This window comes from Hyalella azteca, unplaced genomic scaffold, assembly GCF_000764305.2.
Source record: "Hyalella azteca isolate HAZT.00-mixed unplaced genomic scaffold, Hazt_2.0.2 contig1933, whole genome shotgun sequence".
Taxonomy (NCBI): Eukaryota; Metazoa; Arthropoda; class Malacostraca; order Amphipoda; family Hyalellidae; genus Hyalella; species Hyalella azteca.
The window spans coordinates 584352-606971 of NW_025932225.1; the positions used below are offsets into that span (position 1 = coordinate 584352).

Consider the following 22620-nt stretch of genomic DNA (forward strand, 5'->3'; position numbering starts at 1 on the left):
ATGAGGTGTACAGGTGTGTATTGCCTCTGGTCAATTAGAGACAAGTTACGACACCACAGAGTCGTAAAGACCCAAGTTACGACCAGTAAACAAAGCCCGCATTTAAACGCAAACCACAGCTGTTCCATACATGCATCACTCAGCCAAATGCATGGGTCACATTGTCTAAATAGTGACAGACTTCCTTACCCAAAGAGAGCGGACGTAGCACTGAGAAGTCTTTTTTTCTGGGCTAATCTGGGTCAGGATAACACACGAGAATAAAAAGTGCATCGAAATTAGAACAATCATTTCTGTCACTCATTTCTTTGAGTGAACGATTTTTCTTCAACGTTTTTTCAATCTGTCCACACAACGACGGTCAAAAGTACGACGGCGTCGTACTTTTCTACATCTACATTTCTAGGTAGATTAACTACTTTATGTTGGTAGATCATGTACGGCTCGTGGGGAGATTAACTTAACGCACGCGAGGATAAGGTTAAGCTTATTTCAAGTTTAACTTTTGTTAATGGTTTAATTGTTTTACACTGACTATTTTTCAATTATCAATAATGATTTTGAAATTTTAGAAAACTTTTCCCCTTTTATAACTTTGGATTGAAATTATTCCGAATGTTAAGAAAAAGTTGAGAGATGAAGCAAATCAATATGATTTATAGATATACGATCAGCATATTTCTATCAATACTGCACTGTGCCAAGAGCCGCTTGAACCCTAGGTAAATGAGTGTGCCATTGTCTAAATATCTATACATTTTTTACCTAATATTCATCATTCTAAACCAGTTTGGCCACGCAAAATATCACTGCAATTTGAAGAAATTATCACAATCTGTACAGATAGTACCGTTTATTTCTTACAGTGCACATGTCACAGTAACGCCTAGTCTATGACTCCGCTGCTACGACGGTTCTATCTGTTCAGTTTATTAGATGCAAATGCGTCCGATGTTCTGGGACTAATGAAGCTCAGACCTTCAACCCAGACCTTCCTAAATCCAGTTAGTGACGTCACGAGTTGGTCTGCGTGGTCCCGATTCATCACACGTAGACGTGACCTTTTTTTGGCTATTTTTTTGCTTTTAAATTCCTGGTGAATCTGCGATTTACACAGTCGAGTGATCTTAATACCTCAGACCTCACTTGCTGCAGGTCTCCGGGGTTTAAAAGTTTGGAACCAAAGACACATATCACGATTTATTGAACAATGAAGAACTTAGATTGAATTGCTTTGCGGATTGGAAGAATAGTTCACGATAAAAAATCTGGAAAATTGGCACATGAATTTTCGTTGCTGGTATTAGCTTCCGTTATATTAAACGTATTAATTGAAACAATCAAAAAAATTGGCATGCAAATTACGAACTTCTATTGCGAAATTCGAGTTAAAGAAAAAACTCATCCTTGAAAATAACACAAGAGAGTGACCAAGATATGTACTTTTCGTTTATTTAAAATGGAAACCCTTAAGGGATATAAAAGAATGTCGATATTATTAAAGATAATGGATTATATTGAAGGAAAAATGTTAGCGTTGCTTAATTAAACAACCTATAAAATTAGGTGAAGGCAAAGAGTCGTGTAGGGAGGCACACTGTCGCTTTTTTACGATATACCTGGACAATTTGACCAACAGTTTTCTTGTGCTGTTCAGTATAACAGTGTCAGGGAGCTGTGAATACAGCGTGAAGTGTTCAGTATAACAGTGTCAGGGAGCTGTGAAATTCTCACGAACGCAGTCATATTTATTGACAACTTCTTACACGTAAACAGGAAATTCTGTAAAACTTTTCATTTAAATTACAAGTATCAGCATACAGCAGCAGTAACTAGATGAATTAAAATTAGTGCAGTTACGAAAATATAGTACCTAATTACAATAGAATCTTGATTATGAGTGTGTAGCGTGTTAATACAAGTTCATTTCAAAACATGTTCTGAGGGATAAAACAACTTGCTTTGTTAAAGTTCGGTTTTCGCATTTTCATTAAAGAAAAATAAGGTTAACATTTTCCCGCTCAAGTCGAAAATTGAAACAACGTGATTTACACCAGAGTTTCCAAACATATTGAGAGCTGAACACTCGACTCATCGGTTGAATTAATTCATCAAACAATGTAGCTCAGTGTTGTCTATTTATAGATAAATCAAAAGTCAACAACACTTGGTAATGAAATGAAGCAGCAGTTATCAAATTCTATTCAACCAAGTCCATATTATAAATTAAACCTAAACCAACCATAAAAAATGTATCAACAATTGCAATCAGCATGGATGATAATCCTATCAGTATCAGTATTGAATATAATAAAGACCCACATAGTCTATTACGTGTTAAATTATAATTATTGATGCAACAACATACTTAACTCGCCTAAATTAGGAATTAGATAGGGTGAAATAAATATAACAGACAAGCACGTAAAGAACTCCAATATCAAGCTTACGAGTAAGAGTGTAAACTATGAAAGACTCGGCGGGATAAAGTTTCTAGTTTTTAGAGGAGTTCGGTAATATTTAAACACGATTTGACTGAACATTAACTTATATGAGTAGCCAAGCACGGTGTGTAACTAGGCATTAAGTTCAGACTCTGGTTTCACTAAAACATCAACCAAAACTTGGATGAATCACTAACGGCAGCGGATTGATTATCCGTGTTTCCTCTCTAGGTAAGTAACTTTTAAATGGTATCAAATATTATCGAAGTATGAATAGATCTCGGTTAAATAATTTACTTTATTATCTGAACAATGAATGAAAATAAACACCATAGGAATAATTTTGGAATTCGGTGTGGTGCAGCAGTACGTTTGCTGTCAGAAAATGTAAATATAATAAGTTGGAGACATCTTTTCCTTCACCACCAAAAGGATTAGCCACTTCTAAATCGTTTGTACCTAATTTAATTTGATTGTAGAAACAAGCTTGTCAGCAGACGCCGTGATAAAAATACAATACACAAAAATATATTGTTAGATGACCATAAATCCTGTTTTTCAGTGAGATTTCAGTTTACTCAGACAATTACTACGACGTTCCCGCAGATTCCACCCATCAAGCAGCCCCAAGGCTTTCGAAAACGGATTTTTACCTTAAAAAAATACCGTTAATGCCTCGTACACGACCCATTAAAGGAAGGTAGCATTAAGAGAAGGTCACGTCTTAATGGTCTAGCACCATTAAGAGAAGGTCACGTCTTAATGGTCCAAGACGATATTTTAGACAAGGCAGCCCTTAATGGTAAGCGCCATTAAGAGAAAGTCGCGTCTTGAGTGAAGAGTCCGGCGACCCTGAAGTCCCCCTTGAGGAAGGTGGCGTAGAGTCTGTGGGGCATGAGTCTGGAAGTCCTGCTTGGCAGCTCAGCGCGCACGCGGACGATGTATTCCCGCGCGCCCGGATAGCCGAGCCGCGACCGCGTCTGTTCCGCCAGACTGCGACGCGCGGACGGCGCTGTAGCGGCGCGCTGCTCCATGGAGTAGCGAGGGAGGCTGCCCTGTCGCTCCTGCTCCTGCAGACACACATAGAAATTTGTGTCAAAAAGTCTCAGATAATTGTTTTTGGTGCTAATAGAATTGGGGTTTGAGTATAAGGAACGTTCATACAGGGGGTTTGTGCGTTGGATGTGTGCATTAAGAACCTGTATATGATTGGCTGGTGAGAAAGTACGTGTGAACACAGAGCTTGGACATGGAGGTTTTTGGGTAGGAATGTGTGAATAGGGAACTGGTACAGAGGAGGTTGGTGCGAAGGAATGTCGGCACATGGAATCTTGTGCAAACGGTGTTTTGGTGCAATCGAAGTTAAAGGCAAATAGAGCTTATGCAATAGTATCAAGTCTTGTTCTTATGGAGTTCAAAACCAACGGATGTAACTAAAAATGTGATAAATGACAAATAAATGAAACTGTCACAAAAGAGTTTAGTAAATCTTCCACTTATTCTCACTTCAATGGAGCGTTCGAAGAGACGCAGCAGAGCCTGTCCCGCGACGCCCTTAGCAGCTCCTTCGACGTCGACCTCACCAGAGCTGAGCAAGGAGCTGATCAGCGACAACAGAACCGCTGAGTCATCTTTGCCGTCTTTCGGCGCGTCTTTGCCGTCTTTATCGTCTTGGGTATCATCAGACCCTTGCAGTACAGTAAATTGCGAACCCAAGTTACTTTCGACGCCTTCCATGGCATCGTCGCTGTCTTCTAGACCAACTTTGAATTTTTCTTCACCGTGGCTTGAGTGTTTACTGGCATTTCCAGCACGGGATGGTCGTCGAGTTTGTTCAGACGACGCTTGCCGTGAAGCGGGAACATCGGACGTTCCTTGTGATATTTCATCCGACGATGTTTTAGACTTACGGTGCTCTTCGTCCGATGGTCGTCTAGCCTCTGTCATAGAAGATCCATCAACCTCTGATGTGCGTTTGTTATCGAGAGTTTTCTGTTTGGGTTCAACATTGCGTGCTTCTTGAGGTAATAACTTGTGTCGTAAGCTCATGGCGCGGCCAAGACATCGCTCTACAGCACTCAGCTGTTCGATCACGTCGCGGTACCTGGCAGATGGTTTAACGCGTTGAAAAATTGCTGAAAAGTTATTCACATGAAACTTTAAAGACATCAAGTAACTTTTCGGGCAATAATCAGAAAAATAAATCAAATATTGCCTACACAAAATCTTGCACATAAAATTCACTGCGTCAGAAATGAATGCGAAGGACAAAAAAAGTTCGTTGAAACACAATAGAAATTGGGACCTAATACCAAATATTTTAAATTGGAATAGCAACGATGATGATAGTATACCAGATTCTAAATCAAGACGACCATAGACGATGATTTACCTACACAAACTTTAGAAGAAAACTAGAATGTTTAGACACATCGAATCCCACTGACTTTGATCGCTGATTTCCCTGCAAAACTTTAGGTGGCTTTTCAATGCACATGCCTGCTAGCGCGTTACCAAGAACATAACAAATACGATGGAAGAACTGCAATACAGGCAAGTCTGTAGACTACGATACAGACTGAAATACAGAGTACCATACAGACAACAATACAGAGTACCATACAGACTACAACACAGACAGTACAGACTTGTTGAGGTCACAAGGCTGGCGCGACAGCCTGCCGAGGCGCTGCGTGAGGAGGCACAGGAGGGCGGGGAGGCTCTCGCTGTGCTGCAGCGGCGGCAGCGCCTCTAGGCTCTGGTAGGCGCTCGTCTGGCCCCACACCGCGGTGCTGTTAATAAATTAATGTATCATTATACAAAGTAATGAATAAGAAAGAAATAATAAATGCATAAAAAATAAACAGTAGGTAAACAAATAAAGAAGAGATAAAAATAAATAATAAAATATAATTCGGCTTCCAAAAAAAAAAATTCAAGGCTTTCAAATAAGATTCATCACAGTAATTTGCTTCTGTTGACTAAATCATTGGCCAAAGGTGTCGATACATATAGTAATATTACATTTACATAACATTTATTTTCCCAACATTCATTTGGGATATTCGAAACGATTTTCAGACAATTCACACGGAACAGTTGCATGCTCAATACATAATTTATGCAGTAATATTATTGGAAAGCGCGAAAGAAATTTAGTCGCTGCAACTCGATAGTTGGATTGAAACTTAATATCGAGTGAAAATTTAAAATAGAAGAAAACGAGAAGTGAATTCACCATAACTTGATCTAAAACGAGGTAACTCTACTGAAATTTTTTAGCGTTTCCTTTGCTATTAGATTCAAGGTGAAATTGCGCTGTAAGCAGACTATTGATGTAACTATTTAAGTCGTTTTGCATATCAGTACTTGTGTGTAAATGACTATTGATATAACTATTTACGTCGGTTTCTACATAAGCACTTGTATGTAAAAGACCATTGATATAATATTCAAGTCATTTTGTACATATGTACTTGTTAGCAAATAACTCTTGATATAGCAACTATTTATGACGGTTTGTACATATGTACTTGTTAGTAAATAACTCTTGATATCGTATCTGTTTACGTCGTTTTGTACTCGTAAGTAAAATAACCTGGGCAGAGTGTAGAGATGAGGCTCCAGAGCAGTCCTGCAGCAGGCGGCGTGCAGCAGCACCGGCAGCAGGTGGCGGCAGAGAGCTCCTGGTCCCAGAGACGCGAGCCACTGCAGAGCGCTCTCTGCCTCTCTCGCGTCGTCGAACAGACGCTTCTGCCGACGTGCTGGCACTGGCAGAGAGCCTTTCCATACCTGCACCAACAATATTTCAATTAGAATAGATTTATTTATTATTATAAATATAAAATAGGTATTTAAAATTTATTTACTATTATATATTTATAAAAGATAATTATACATTTATATACTTATTGTTGTCGAACGAGAGCAGCATTAATAATAGATATTTAAATATTTATTCATTATTATACATTTATAAATTTATTTAGATTTATATAGAATAGATATTTTAATATTTTATAGATAAAAATGTCTCAATTTAAATGATTTTAAAGACCTAAAACATGTGTACTGACTTGGGTAAACGTTGAGATGAGTGTCTGGAAAATTTTTCAATAGATACGCTTATGAGATTTAATAAACAAAAATTAAATTTAATCTTGATCACATAACGCAGCCGCACATCAATGGAAATTTTATTATTCTACATGCCCATGCAGGAACACGTCCTGATTTCATCATCGGCAGGATGCAACTAAAATGAATTGCGTAGTACAACAAACTTTTGAAGGAAATTCAGTGTGCTTGTAAATACCTACTTAGTCGGATATGAGTTGAAGCTTAATACTGTACTACGTTGAATATTTATGTGAAGACTTATTTTATGTTTATTTATATTTTCTTTTATTATATTTCTATATTGTTTTAGCTTGTAAGTGACGTACCTCCTGCCATAGGTTCCCAGGGATAGTCATGCGGTCGCTCAGCCGATGGCCGTCCACCACCTCGACTCCTGAGAAGAAAAAACACGTGTAACTCATTCAGGAACAATATATAAAAATTTATCAATTACTTCTAAGCCACCGTTCAAGAATTAAAAATCAGAATTGAGATAATGTGAAAATTTTCACCACTTTTAGCCCAACATTTTTGCTCTCTCTGACCAAAGTCATACGTTGAATCTCTAAATTAACACTTGACCTACATATTACGGTCTTCACGCACTGCATTTCACGAATAAATGATCGGTAAGAAGTCTAATTGATTCGATCTCGCTCTTCCTTTTACGATCAAGGTGCTCTGAATGTCAGATTACCGATGGAAAACTTAAACTTACAGACGTGTTCTCATGTATGGGCTGAAATTCAATTAATAAATCTAAGTTACCCATTCACAGGTAGACAAATGAATTGCTTGAAACAGTGAATTAACAATTTTCTCGACAAAACTAGATATTTTCTGGCGGGGGATTGCCTGGTGGGGCATTGGCCGTGGGCAGGATATTGTCTCACCCACGAGGTCTTCCCCCGGCGCGACAGGCACCCAGTCTCTGGGGGAGTACCAGCGCACGAAGTCCGCCAGCACACACCCGGGGTTGGCAGCCTGTACATACAAATGATAAATACGAATGATGAATACAAATGATGAATACGAATGATGAATACGAATGATGAATATGAATGATGAATACGAATGATGAATACGAATGATGAATACGAATGATAAATACGAATTATACGAATGGGCCGAAAGCCAAGTCATCATGAGCCGTCATTGGATAAGATTGTCATTAGCCAAATCGCTAGCAGAATTTGGCTGAAAGCAAATCCGTTACAAGCCAATTCACCAAAAATGATTTCACCATAAGACAAAACGTCAAAAAAAAAAAAAAAATTCGTACACACCGCGTGTGTCAAGATCAACAAAAAAATTGACGGACATTTTTCAAAGCTAATTCAATTATTTAAGAAGAAATATTAAATAGAAAAAAAAAATAGTTCGGGATATAAATACCAAGCGCCAATAAGATTCCTATTTTTAAAATAAGCACCGAAAAATACAAACCATTTAACATCTGGCACTAAAAATCTAAATTTTGATGCCGACCTTGAAGCTCTCCATGTCGGAGAGCAGCGATGACGACATGAGACGAGCGCGCATCGCCGAGCCTTCGTCAGTGTCGCCAAGACGAAGCAGCAGCTGAACAAATGTTACAATGTGAATTGAAGTGAGCTAAACTGAACGCTGGAATAAGTTCAGAAATTAGTTCAACTTGAATAACCTGGTAGATAAATTAATGTACCAATTGTTAAATTGAACTGAAGTCCGTAATTTGCTGATAAATCAATTGAACTGAAGGCCGTAACTATTTTATATCAGTTTAACTGAATGGTGTAACTAGTTTATCAAAGGCTGAAATAATTTAATAAATGAATTGAAGTGAAGATTTCAATAAGTTAATAAATGAAATGAACTGACGGCTGTAATAAGTAAACACTAATAAGTTAAGCTGAATGCAGTAATTAGTTGATAAAAAAATTGAATTGAAGGCTTTAATAAGTTAATAAACGAGATGAACAAGAGTCTCTAATGAGTTTAGAGTATAGCTCGACCAGCACCTCGGCCTGCTGCTCGAGCTTGTCCTCAGTGCAGGGCGCGGGGTCCTGCGTCGCAGGGACGTAGAGGCGACGTCTCGAGTGCAGCAGACGCAGCTCCCCGCACCGACGCACGCGTCCCTCAGGCTCGTCCCAGCTCATCAGTCCTGGACGGTCAGGACCAATTTAAAAAAAATATAACTCGGTACTCAATGCAGTGAGTGACAGAGAGCGCACTTTCTCGTCGACGAAAACGTGAAGTCACGGACGAACAGACGGACGGACGGACAGATTGGCATGGCGAGCACAATAGTGCATTTTTACCATAAATGAGGAAATGCGCTAAAAATCGTATTTACTCAAGTATAAATTTGAAGTGAATAATTTCTACATCGATGATGGGAAAAGAATGATTCAAATGTTTTTTCTAAACTATTCAAAGGCGGAATCAGTCACTTCCTGAGCGTTGGGTAGGACGCATAGGAAATTATGATTTGGCTCTACACTTCTGGCCACCGAGATCACCTGACCTCACGTGACTATTTCTTATGGAGTTACATCAAGGAATCTGTTTACGTCCCGCCTCTACCAGCAACTCTGTTTACGTCCCGCCTCTACCAGCAACTCTGTTTACGTCCCGCCTCTAACAACTCTGTTTACGTCCCGCCTCTGCCAGCAACTCTGTTTACATCCCGCCTCTACCAGCAACTCTGTTTACGTCCCGCCTCTACCAGCAACTCTGGTTGATCTGAAGAACCGTATCACTGCTACGGTGCACTCAGTAACAGAAGATATGCTTTCTCGTGTGCGGGACAAGTTTGGCTACCATTTAGATGTTTGTCGTGCAACACATGGGGGACATATTAGAAATTTATAAATATGTAAAAAAAATTGAAGCTTTCTATTTCTTTCGGTGGATATATTATTCATTTTTAATTTACCCTTAAATAAATACGAATTTATTAAATTGGGTCTCAATCATTTAGAATAATCCTGTATGGAATTACGGATGTAATTCTTTAACCATGAACCAAAATATAAAGGTAAGATGAAATTTAGAGCCAATTATATTCTTAAGCATTACTTTTTGGTGGTCTGTCCCAGCTCATAAGAACTCAATCTTCAGGCATGCTTCGTTATAACAAAATCTTAATATGGATAAAATTCTCTTACTATTCACCATAATGTTACGGTAGATGTAATTTAGACCTTACTACATTCTTAGGTATTACTTCTTGAAATATTTAACAATTTAAAGGGATAAACTGGATAACTATATAAAACTGGCTTTAAAAAGTGTAAATACGAAAAGGAAAGCGCACAGAGCGATAACAACCATTTTGGACATCATCAATTCTAACAGACATACTGGATAGGAATTGATTAATTAAAATACGCTAATTGGATTTTACTTGATCAACTCAAACCTGCTTAATTGATTGGACTTAATCTATTTAAACAAGAACACTGGATTTTACGCAGCGCTTTTCTTACCGTCGTTGGATTCTTTAGACGAATCCGCATCTTTTTCTTCATCGTCGTCGGAGACGCAATCGAAAAATTCATCCTCGTCGAATCCCAGCAAGGAAGTCCCGGCAGATCCTGCAGCAGCAGATCCTGCAGCAGCTGCAGCAACAGAAGCAGCTGCAGTGCCGCGTTCCCTGCGCTCGCGGTGCGCGATGCAGCAGTTGAGCATCTGTAGCTTCTGCTGCAGCAGACACGAGGCGAGGTCTGGGGGAGGAGGCTCCTCGAACGCCGGCGACACGCCGGGTACCACCAAACAGTTGTCCCATCTGTAGGAAAATTTAATTAAAATTATACCAGCAGAAAAATTAATTAAAATTATACCTGCATAATATTTAATATTAATCATATCTGAATAAAGAATGAACAAAATACTACGGTACCTAAGGAAATTTCTAATAAATTCTCACAGGTACCTATTAAGATAGTAAAGAATAGCAGTCATCGTTAAAATTAATGGCAATGAAAATAGTTCAACACGTTTGAAACGTACCAATAAGGGCAAGAAACTTCCTAATGCAACGAGGATTATCTAACTTGAAAATTCTATAATAGATGAGATATATAATGAAAATGCACGATTTTACAGAATAAAATATCTAATACAATTGCAGATAGCATATTTGAAGTACCTAGTTGAAGCATACGGTACTTAACTTGACAAGAAAAATGCTAAATTAGAGTAGAAAAAAAAAGCATTGAGCAGACGAGACGTTGCTACCTGAAGCGGAGTTCGAGCAAGACCTCGTAGAGGAGGTGGGCGACAGCGGGCAGCCCACCAAGCGAGTGCAGAGCGTGACAGCACACCACACTCAGGCGCCACACTAAACCCTCGGCAGGTGCAGTCTTCAGACCCACACACACATCCTGAACATAGAAGATCAAATTAAAATAAAATATAAATACATTTTGGAAACATCTGGTACTAATGGTTAACTAAAATTATTCGTGACAGTTTAATTATTAATTACATAAAGATAGGTGACCGCATATAGCTACAATATTTAACCCTATCACATTTCAAAAAGAAACTAATCACTTCAAATCGGAAGTTACTTTACAATAATTTTTCCGTAATAAATTTTAATCTTTGCTTAGCCCTCTACCGCCTGACACGAGTAACCGGAGCAATATTATCACGCGCCTACTTACCAAAAAGGATACGTTCTAGTGAGCGCAAAATGACTTGCACTGATGGTTGCCGCCACGTACGACAACTTTAAAATGTTCTCTGTTGCGTACAAACGTCCTCAGGCTGCTTCACTCAATAGTTTACGTATAATTTAAGCTGAAAGTTATGTCCCGAGGAGAGTGACATACGGCGGTAGAGGGTTAAATATAAACAAGAAAACGACTACATACCCGCCCACCGAACACAGACCTTGAGGGGGTGTTCATCGGGGAGGTGTTGAACGTGAGGCTGCCAGTGAGGCACTCTAGCAAACGTCGTAGGATATGCTGAGTCATTATCATCATCAGTTGAATACTCTTCAGGGAACAGGAAGTTCAATATGGCAGCGATGACTTCCTCAGATAACGGGCCTTGCTGTACAGTCGAGCCTCGTTTATTCCCTGATCAAGTGATTGGCTTTAGTTTGTGTCGATTTATTACAAAAGAAACAAGGCGAGATTTAGGTAGAAACTGCATAAATGCTTTCTAAACCCTGGGTCGTTAGAAAATTTACGCATTGAATTATTCATTGTTTGAATTATTAAATACATAAAATGTGTAGCACAATAAATCATGAATTGGGCATCAAGTAGGAACATTTGCACAAGTTATAAAATGACAACGCAACCGTTTTACACACGAACTATTGAAAAGAAAAAACAATTAAACGTATGGAGCTTCACCAGCGGCGCGGTGTCGGTGAGGTCCCAGCAGCACGGCGCCCAGCGACGGCACAGCGTGCTCCGTGAGGCGGTCCAGAGCGCTGCTCACGTCCCTGCCACCTGCGCACATTATTATGGTGTAGTAATGGGCAGGTGTACATATTATAATGGTGTAGTAATGGGCAGGTGTACATATTATTATGGTGCTGTAACGGGCAGGAGTGTACATATTATTATGGTGCAATAATGGTCAAGTGTACATATTATTATGGTGCAATAATGGGCAGGTGTACATATTATTATGGTGCAATAATGGCCATGTGTAGCACACAGTGATATGGTAGAAATAATGTAACGCATCGACATGAGTTGTGGACATGAAGAACGCAGTTGCTACAGTTTTTGGCGAAAAAGACCTACCATTATGGCAGAGACTCCGGTCACTCAGCACATCTCTATGTCTTAATGACATTTTTACTCGCCATTTTGTTTGTGGTCGTACTTAATTTCGTCTTTTAGGTACCATCATTGTGTAAATCCATTCAAAAAATTTTTCAAACGTGCATGTCGTGAAATTCCATTCAATGAAAAGAACTGTAACTTAATTACAGAAGTATTAACCTAAATTTATGACTGGAGGGAAGCATGGATACAGTTTTCTCGTGATCTGTTGCATTGACTAAGCGAATAATAAGTTTACTAAAGATAAACAACACATGAATGTGTAACGCGTGCTATCAGAATACTCTAGTACAATGAGATAACTTTTAATCCTGCTTTAACTTGGCGGCCCTAATGCCTTGCAATTAGTAATGTAGTGTCAATTAAGACAAATATTGCGCGCTTTGTGCCAGGTACAACAATTTCATTAAATTTTCGCCAATATGTTGAAACCTAATGAGAAATGCGAGAATTATTCATTGTTTCTAACAGACAAGCTTTATAAAAAATGTTACATAATTTTATTAAATTATCACTAAATATGCTTTTATTCGCCCCTTGATTCCTAATTCTGTACTGCGTGTTGTTCTTGATTTCATTCTAGACAAATTGAGTGATTTATTTTTTCTCAATCTATAATCTATAGCGTAATCATCATAATTGACATAGACATAATTCAACTATCAACGTGAAGTAGAATATTGCACTGACCCTGAGCGCCGTGGTCGGAGAAGGCGCTGCCCAGCAACTCTGGCACAGAGCGCTCGTCTCGACACGCGTGCAGCAGCTCCATGAGATGTTCCCCCAGCAGTCCTGCCACCTCAGGGCCTTCCACTCCTCCTGGGGGACAGGGAACAAGATCATTAGGCTCCTAATGCTCCATGAGATGTTCCCCCAGCAGTCCTGCCACCTCAGGGTCTCCAAAGTCCCCACAGGGATACAGGCAGTGGTCAACATGATTAGAATGATAACGATCCCTCAGCAACATACCTAAACTTGACAATACGGAGCGGATTATTGCCGAAAGACGTAAATTGAGTATGCATCACTTTAGCTTTCGTCGTTATACATTGCTAAGGTATTGAAACCACTGGCGTAACTTTCAGTTAACGCGGACAATTATTAGCATTAGAGGGATCAGTTAGCCTATGCAGTAGACAATCTTTGACTTACCTTGGTGTTATCAGATACGGAACTGACCTCGGTGACGGTTTAGCACTGGGAAATACAAACAATAAAGCTTGCTACTCTCTAACTGACACTGTAAACTTTACAAGTTCGATTTTTATACTGTACACACTGTGTATAATTACAGTATTAAATATGCTCACCGTACATAACATTGCGACCTCCAAAGCAGATAATAAAATAATATAACCAAAAGACAATAATCAAAAATAATATATTACCAGCAGGAGGCAGGACCTTGGCGGTCCAGCAGGGAGCGTCGCAAGGGTCGAGGGTGAACCGCAGCAGCGAGTCCTCAAATGATCCGTGGGGTAGGCGGGGCCAGGCCGCTGATAAATGCAGCTCTCTGCACAGCAGTAATGACCTTAACACGTTGACTACGAAGTGGTACATATGCGTACCACGAAATGTATTTCACCAGGACGTAGTGGTACATAATTCAGGTTGCCTAAAATTGGCCAAATCCGAGAACAAAAAAGGCCAAAAAAAGGCTGATAACTCAAAATATACAAGTTTATTTGTAGGTTCCACTATAAAAATTCCATTCATTTTCTTTTTGCAGTATTTACAATTTAATTAGGAAGTACCCATATCATAAATTTCAGCCGGCTAACGCAATTGAGAAAAACTAAATCACTGAATTTGTCCGGAAAAAATGACCGTCTGGCAAAACTGTTTAAAAACAGTACAAAAAATGAAATAATAGTACAAGATGAAGCAATCGTAGTCAACGTGTTAAAATTCCCTCTTTACATTCACAACTCTTGAGTACCAAATGAAGAATTCTGTACCTGATTATTCTATCGTTACATATGAAGGTTTTTTTCGTTTTCAATAATAAGCTAATTATAGCCTTCACAACTCCTGAATACCTAATAAAGTGATCTAAACCGGATAAATTAGTGTTATATATTATAAAGGTATTGATAACATTCACAGGAACAACATGAAAATTGGCATTATCTGGAAACGCATGAGAGCCACAGTGAAAATATTATACATCAGTACATAATCGTCTGATAAATAGAATGCAGCTCTTCATTTAACTTTATTGTGGCAAAATTTAAATGCTCGTGAATAGCATTACATATCATGAGTTCCAAATATTTAAATACTGATCGACGCCACGATTATATGACTGCAATGACCGATTCAAATAACATTTAAACAAAAGTGACATTGTTAATATTAAAAATATCGAATTATTCGAATAGATATATTCACCTGACAGGATCATAGAGCAGACCAAAAGGCAGTTGTTTGAGGCCGGAGTAGCCGAGATCTCCCAGATCTCCCAGCTCCAGGTCCAAGTCAGGTGGCGTCTGAGCCCAGCAAGCCTCCTCAGGCCATTCATTAATAATGTAAGTGAAGCGTATGGATGAAACTGGCTCAAGCCGCAAGCGCTCGATGCCAACTTTGTCGCTTATGAGCTCCACCAAACCTAGAATAAACATTGCATGGTATTTAGTTCAGCAGGACTCTGAAAAAGGTTTAACCTCATACGTTCAGAGAATAAATACCTAATCATGCAGACAATTAGAATATGTGAAAATATGTTAGGAATTTAAATAAAATTATATATTAGGTTCTTATAATATATAACTTTTAATCTGTATATAAGTACTTATAGCATGTTTAATTGAACGAAACTGTCCGTATACCACAGTCATTCTACAACATAGAATAGTTCCACAAACGCAACAGCAAATTTACCACATTCATACCCCAACATATCATGCTTTTATGAACGCAACAGCAAGTTTACCACAGTCATTCCACAACTTTGCATGCTTCCATGAACGCAACAACAAATTTACCCCAGTCATCCCACAACATTGCATGCTTCCATGAACGCAACAACAAATTTACCCCAGTCATCCCACAACATTGCATGCTTCCATGAACGCAACAACAAATTTACCCCAGTCATCCCACAACATTGCATGCTTCCATGAACGCAACAACAAATTTACCCCAGTCATCCCACAACNTCATAGTCACGTAGAATGTGTTGCTACCTTCATAGTCACGTAGAATGTGTTGCTACCTTCATAGTCACGTAGAATGTGTTGCTACCTTCATAGTCCTGACACTCGACAGGAGGCGAGCAGCGGAAGTGGATCATGTCGAGCGTGGCTCTCAGCCCTGGCGCCGTCACGCTGCCCATGAACACGCGCTCTGCAGGCTTCAGCACCTGCACCAGCATCGCCACCTCGCTGCTCAACAAAATTATTACAGTTACAGAAAAATAAATTTAACACCAAAGATAAATTCTGCAATTTTAAACAAAGTGAACCTGTTGACGTAAGTGTGAACCGTTCACTGAAACAATTACGTACATTTCAAAATCATTTGGTTCTCAAAATTGGAAGAAAGAAAAAATATTATTTTGCCTGTGAAAATTGGATCAAAATCATAAGAAAATTCACTGTATTTCATTAAAAAAAACTTTCCATAGACTAGATTGTTCACAAAATAAAAATTAGATAATACAAGTTTAGTTAAATTGAAAACTAAATTAATGAATACAAGTCTCAGTGTTATCAAGAAGAGGTTCCTGTTATAAATTGCAAGGATTCATAAATGATTAAATTTGAAGTGTCTGAGGCGGAAACTAAAATTTTATAATCATTTTTGAAAACAAATTTTGCTATGCTTGGCCAGAGCTCATACAGCTGATTGATGTGGATCAGCAAATTGATTTCCTGGATGCCAGACTGCTACATCAGATTGGACTCCTGCCACAGTGTTAGTCCTATCTGATGTGGAAACTATGCAACATCATTCTGACATACTATACTGATAGTGGAAAACTGGTGGTATAATAATGCTTATAATTCTTATCCAATTGACATTTTTAATTGAAAGTATTTAATGTTATTTTGCCTTCCATTAATTAATGTAGGTTTTAACGAACCTTTGGAAATTTTGACATCTATTTTATTATATTGGTAATCTTGAATTTTGATCTCATGAAGGAGCTGTTGTAAGAACCATCTCAATTAAAATATGGTGAATCTTTTTATTATTTCCTTTTCATTAATTTTGAATGACAAAAATTAATTCTATGAACCTAAGTCAATATTTGTATGCCTCTAGAGACAGCTACAGCACAAGTTTATATTAAAATTTTTTCAACAAGAAGCCTTGGTAGTTCACTAATAAATTACTTAAACCATGCTTCAAACAGACATTTTAACCACTAATTAGCTTATATAAAATAACAGGCTCCATTTGTCAACAGAAATAACATACTTTCAAGGCATTAAAGACGTTCCATACCAGCCCGTGTTATTGGCAGCCAGAGTGAGGGCAGAGAGGAGCAGACGTGCCTTGGAAGGGGCGACACTACAGCTGCTTGATGCTGGTGCTGCAATGATGAACTCCCTCAAGCCATACCTACAAATAAAATAGTTAATAGGGCAAACTTTATTTACTTTAAAAACCCAATTAGAAACTGTGGTGAAAAATTCTCGAGACTTTCTTTTCAAATTTAATTTGAAAAACTACAAGCAAAATAGATTGGTATCTTTATTTTATGACCAACTTTAATAATAAACATATCTGTAAATGTAAGAATTACCTACTTCTTTAAATGTGTGGATTACATGACAGAGAATGAAACAGTTGAGACGAGTCTCACCATCTAGCTACACAATGAGCTCTGTTAGGGAAACAGTTGCTGCAGTCATGGATGTAGGCAAGTGAAGGTGGCAAGCTGTCTTCATAGCTTTCTTCTTCTCCAAAGTCACCTGGACTGAGAACATCAGCCCTGCCTAGTAAGAGGTCAAAACATCATTTTTAGTTCAACCATGAAGGCTACCGTACTTGCTTACCATGAAATCAAGTTGGAGACATTATAATTATTTCAATTACAAAAGCTTTTTACTATTTTACTATCAAAAGTATTTTACTGTTTTACTGCTGCTATTGCTGAAATAATACATTTCTGGCTGCAAGAACTGACCATGATTGCTACTTTCTTCAGAACTTCCAGTCTCCAAAGGGCAGTGATAACTCAATTCAAATGGAAAATCTGTAAAAAGTGATGATGTTAATATAATGATGCAAGTTAAAAAAATAACTCATTAACATCAGGTTTATACAATTAGATAATAATATTGAATAACCTATATATTGTTGGCTACAACACAGTTTTAATAATGCCTTACAGATTTCACTTTAATGTTACAAGATGACAAATTGTACTTCACATCATTCCCAGAGAGATTTGTAGTTTTCTTGTGAAAGGTGCAAATATGAGACCAAACACTTGAAATTTGAATGTTCAGTGGCATATTTGTTTAAATTATCTCACCACTGTAGTTTATTATTTGCTTTTGTTCCCTCCACTGGGAGCTTGCGCTGACACTAGAAGACGGAGGAGGAGGGATGCTGCGGCCACCACCTGCAAGACCCCAACCCTGAATGGCCTCTTCTACAGCAGCTGTAAATACTTCCCATTCTGAAGCAGTAGTGAAGTCTACAATTTCAAAAACTTCTTCCTGTTGAAATAGTTAATATTAATAGAAAATATATTAATATATATAAAAATCATATATATATGAAATAGAAAGCTTCATACCTGACCATAGCCCAAGTTTGAATATACTTGTCTAAAAATGCTAATTAAATAGTAACTTCAATTATCAAAAATAGCATTAAATAATCAATTTCATCAAAAAAATTTTTAAGCTGCTGCCAGACATTCCATTTGCTTGTGTGTCCAAGTATGTACTGATATTTAAGTCTAATAAACTGATTATAGTGCAAAAATGGACAAGGCAAATTGTTCCCTGCAAACACCGCTTATTTTTCTGAATAAAACCATCACTGCATGCTGAGTTGGGCATTTTGGTTAGATTTACAGGTGTAGCTTCTACTTGATTTTCCAGGTTTTTTTTAAACTAATCTAGAATATTAGGCAGAATTTTCTTAAAATTGCAGGTATAAAGCTAGGAAATCAATCAATGGCCATCTGTAAATCAGAGAAAATCCTAAAAACATTTAATCTGGCCACTTTTACCCATTCCTATAGCCTTTCATGCAGCTTTTTAGTAAATAATCAGAAAAATTGCCTATTTTCACCTGCCATAAAACAATTGTTTTAACCTACAGTCTTAGAAAATTTTAGCCCAATATTTCAACAACCTTTTCGGTATTACTTTAGATTAAGTGCATCCAAAAAAATGGTATTTTTTTTTTAATTATATGTTTTTTTTGCGGTGTAAAATGTAGATTAAGAATCTGAAATCCATTTTTGGCGGTCGGCATTGGAAATTTTTATTGGAACCTGTTCCTAACTGGACCTTCCCTACGAGGTTTTCAATGATCGGCTAGGTTTTTTCTATGTTTGGAGGCTGTCAGGCGGCCGGAAAAACCTAGCCAATCAATCAACGAAAACCTCGCAGGTTAGGTCCAGTTAGGAACATGTTCCATTAAAAATTTCCAATGCCGACCGCCAAAATCGGATTTCAGATTCTTAATCTACACCCCAAAAAACATATAATTAAAGAAAAAAAAACGTTTTTTTTTGTGATGCATTTAATCTAAAGTATTACCACCTTTTCACTGTTTACAGATAATTTTGGAAATACTAGTTGATCAAAAGTACCATTTTTCTTATTTCTTGTATGAGAAATACGTATCAGGCAAGGGCATAAAAATGGTTAAATAATAGAGGAACTCTAGGATTGTATATCTTTAACGGACAATGGCTTAACCTAAGCGCAAAGGGGGCGCAATCCAGATACATACAGCCTGGGCTGAGTGAGTGAGTGGACTCCCCTTCCCATTTGGTTAATTAAATTGATTATCAATATTGATAGTAGGCATTAGCCCATTAGGGATTAGCCTAGCTGCCTAGGCAAACCTGCCTGGTCATTTTTTTCTCATAATCAGAGGTGGTTTCCACTTTCTGCCTAATTTCTCATACCAGAATGACTTTGCAAGTTGGGACTAGCAATCTTTTCTCAGTTCAGATTCAAGATTCTCAGAGTCAGAAAAATAATACATAACATAAAAATTGAAGCATAGTGACAAACCAGAGATTTTTTAGAATCAGTTCATTTTTAATTTCCTCATTTACTCAAGATTTAAACCAATTTCTTTTGTATGATAATGCTGGTATCCATGATACTTTACTGGTCTACTTATAAGACTCAAAAATGAACTTGAGGGAGAGTCTAAAAAACTCTCTGCTTTGCCACTATGAATTGAAGTAAATGCTCCAAAAAATTGTTGGTGCTTGAAGTCTGATATTTGAAATTCTGGTAATTGTTTCATTGAGTATTCTTTTCGTTACTTACATCACCATCCTGAGAATGCATGTCTGAGACCGTGTGACGGAGAGATCCAGATTCCAGGAGCAGTCGTTTACTGTCGCTGTCGGAACAGAGAAATTAGCTAAGTGGCTGTCACTCTGAGGTCTTGAAGAGATTATTACACATATATAAAATAATAATACTTTCAAAATGCGGCTTAAGTATTTTCTGTGAATACTTAAAAGTATTTTTTTATTCTTGACAGTAACGATTAGTCTATTACATTAGAAAACTACAGGTGTGCAAAAATCAGATAAAAATTTGTCATCATAACAGTAAACAGCTGATTTTTCCATGATGTAATCTTTCTTTAGGGTAGATGCAATGTCACCCACAATTTTGTTACCCTAATTGTTCCACCAAAAGGGTCAAAATTCCTTATATATTGAATAAAACGAAAGACATTGTTGCTAAAAATGTAATATTTAGCTTACAAATAAATATTATCTCTCAGTACAAGTAAATTTTGAATAATTAGTTGCATCATTGGAAAGTTTCTTCAAATGTACAGGAGGTTCCAATATTCCAAATTTCCAATTTCCCAAAATTTACAGTTGTCCAGAGTCCAGACCTAGTGCAGTTTCGATTGTGAGTTTGTGGTGAGCGGACGTGTGAGCTCCGCAGTGACAAAATCTGCCGGTTCTAAAACCAGTGCTATAAGTGTTACTGAGTTCTGACAATTTATATAAAGTAACATCAACAAAAATACCAACTCCCATCAACATCTCAAGGACAATATCACCCAACAAGACACCGAGGGTGGATTCCTCACAAAAGGAGGGCCGTCTCCTAGGGGACCACCTCCCAACGGCAACGAACATGAAGCCCAAGGATCAAAGCTCAAAAGAAAAGCTCAAGAAGGGGGGAAAAACGCTCGAGCCTCTCTCACCAACTGAAAGTAAGAATAAGCTTAGTCAATCGCTGAAAAGAAGAATGAACTTCCCAGCTGCCTCTTCAAAAACCAAGAAGAGTGCTCTGGAAGACTTAGAATCTTCAACTAAAACCTCAAACAGACCTACCAATGCAGTCCTAAACCCTGACTCTGCCCCCCAAGCACAAGCAGAGGAAGAATATGATGCAGATTCAATAATAAGTGGAGTCCTATCAGACAGCGAGAACGAAATGGATCAACTACAATCAAGCAATAACCTTTCTGCACTGCCCAGATGTCACAGACATCCATGCCAATACTGGATAGCTCCAGCTCCACTCCTATACCTATGCAACAAGCTAACGCACCAAGATCTGCTAGAGCAAACTTAAACTGCCCTGAACAGCTTCAAAATGCAGGAAAGGACATCAGGCAAATACTGATAACAGCAAAGGAAGAACACACAAACCTATCCAAAATAAACCCTTTTCGCATTGCTGCAGCCACAGACAAGATCTGCGGACCAGTAGAAAAAATAGAACATCTTCGCAATGGATCCCTGCTCATCACCACCAAAACGCTGGAACAGGTAAAAACCTTGATGAAATTATCTGAATTCACCCCTGCTGGCACTCCTATCCCAGTAGACACAACAATAGCCTGGTCGTCCCACTTTTCATATGGAAAAATCTTTGCTCCTGAACTACAGGGTGAATCACTGGAATATCTGCTGTCAATACTAAAGCCCAACAAAGTGGTGGGTGTAAGAAAACTCTTATCAGACCCAGCTAAGTCCCACATCCCACTGTTTGTCTTGACCTTCTTAAGCCCAACCCCACCCACCAAAATACAAATAGGGTACTGCTACGTCAGAGTAGATAAATATTACCCCAACCCACTAAGATGTGGGCAATGCTGCCGATATGGGCACTCCCGTGCCAGATGCTCAAACAAATTACCCTCATGCAGCCACTGCGGTAAAATGGGACACACAAGAGAGAGCTGTACAGACATCAACCTGCCCCCCAAATGTCTAAACTGCAAAGGCNGAACCCCAACGCTGGCACATCAAAGCTGCTGACTGGGCTGGATTCCAGCAATCTCTAACATTGCCCACAGCATTCTTGTCACCAACCCAGGCATGTGGGGCAGTAACAACAGCTATTCTCACTGCTGCCCAAGCCCACATACCATGCTCAACACCAGGCAGACACAGACCAGGAAACTGTTGGTGGACAAAAGAGTGTGCCATTGCACGACGCAGAAAAAACAAAGCCTTAACCAAGTACAGGAACCACCTTGGAAACCTTGATCTCTGGATTGCCTTCAAACAAGCTCGAGCCATCTTCAGGAAGACTGTATGCATCGCCCGCAAGGAGAGCTGGACACAATACTTGGCCACAATGACAGAAAAGACAAGCAGCAGTGAGATCTGGGGCAAGATTAGAGCACTCTCCCACAGACAAACCCCTCGAGCAATAACACTCATCAGCAACAACACCCTACACACAAACCCAACTACCACCTCCAACATACTCGGGCAACACTTTGCAAAGCAAAGTAATGGGAAATATGACAATCCCATCTTCTCAGCACACCAAGCAACACAGGATGCCCACCCATCTCACTTTGAAAGAGACTCTAAACAGTGGTACAATCAAAATTTTACTACAGACGAACTACACAGAGCCCTGCACTCATTATCTTCCAAATCACCCGGTGCTGACACCATCCCCTTCAGCTTCCTACACCACTTTCCCTCACAGCAACTGAATTCACTACTCAAATTCTACAACTATATCTATGCAAATGGATTCCCCCACCAATGGAGATAAGCCATCATTGTCTCCATCCTCAAGCCTAGAAAACCTGCAACAAGCGCCTCCTCTTACCGCCCCCAA

The 22620-nt window shown here is 38.7% G+C and overlaps 1 protein-coding gene across 2 annotated transcripts; it reads right to left on the reverse strand.

Annotated features, from left to right (window-relative positions):
* Nucleotides 1–1493: 1493 nt before the first annotated feature.
* On the reverse strand, nt 1494–20127 carry LOC108667963 (rab3 GTPase-activating protein catalytic subunit). Of its 2 annotated transcripts, none has more exons than XM_047884568.1 (21): nt 19834–20127; nt 17844–18030; nt 17493–17561; nt 17169–17277; nt 16808–16924; nt 15602–15741; nt 14750–14966; nt 13747–13871; nt 13049–13177; nt 11918–12016; nt 11445–11635; nt 10785–10930; nt 10034–10332; nt 8564–8706; nt 8052–8144; nt 7457–7547; nt 6890–6957; nt 6043–6236; nt 5093–5236; nt 3951–4548; nt 1494–3514 (listed from the first exon to the last, which is right to left on the reverse strand). In XM_047884568.1, the coding sequence occupies exons 1-21, from the start codon at nt 19852–19854 to the stop codon at nt 3257–3259; spliced, it is 3438 nt and encodes a 1145-aa protein (XP_047740524.1). In that variant the 5' UTR covers nt 19855–20127; the 3' UTR covers nt 1494–3256. The 2 variants fall into 2 exon arrangements, with proteins under 2 accessions (XP_047740524.1, XP_018010565.1); XM_018155076.2 differs by having other exon boundaries at nt 17169–17301.
* Nucleotides 20128–22620: the final 2493 nt, after the last annotated feature.

What these genes read in the sequence shown, in the direction of transcription:
- LOC108667963 (XM_018155076.2), bottom strand. Translation starts at nt 19,854, where the DNA reads ATGCATTCTCAGGATGGTGAT. An exon ending in CGAGTGTCAGGACTATGAAG is followed by an intron (nt 14,967 to 15,601) that starts GTAGCAACACAT and finishes TGTTTATTCTAG; the next exon opens with GTTTGGTGGAGCTCATAAGC. An exon ending in CAAGGTCCTGCCTCCTGCTG is followed by an intron (nt 13,178 to 13,746) that starts GTAATATATTAT and finishes CCTGTCCCCCAG; the next exon opens with GAGGAGTGGAAGGCCCTGAG.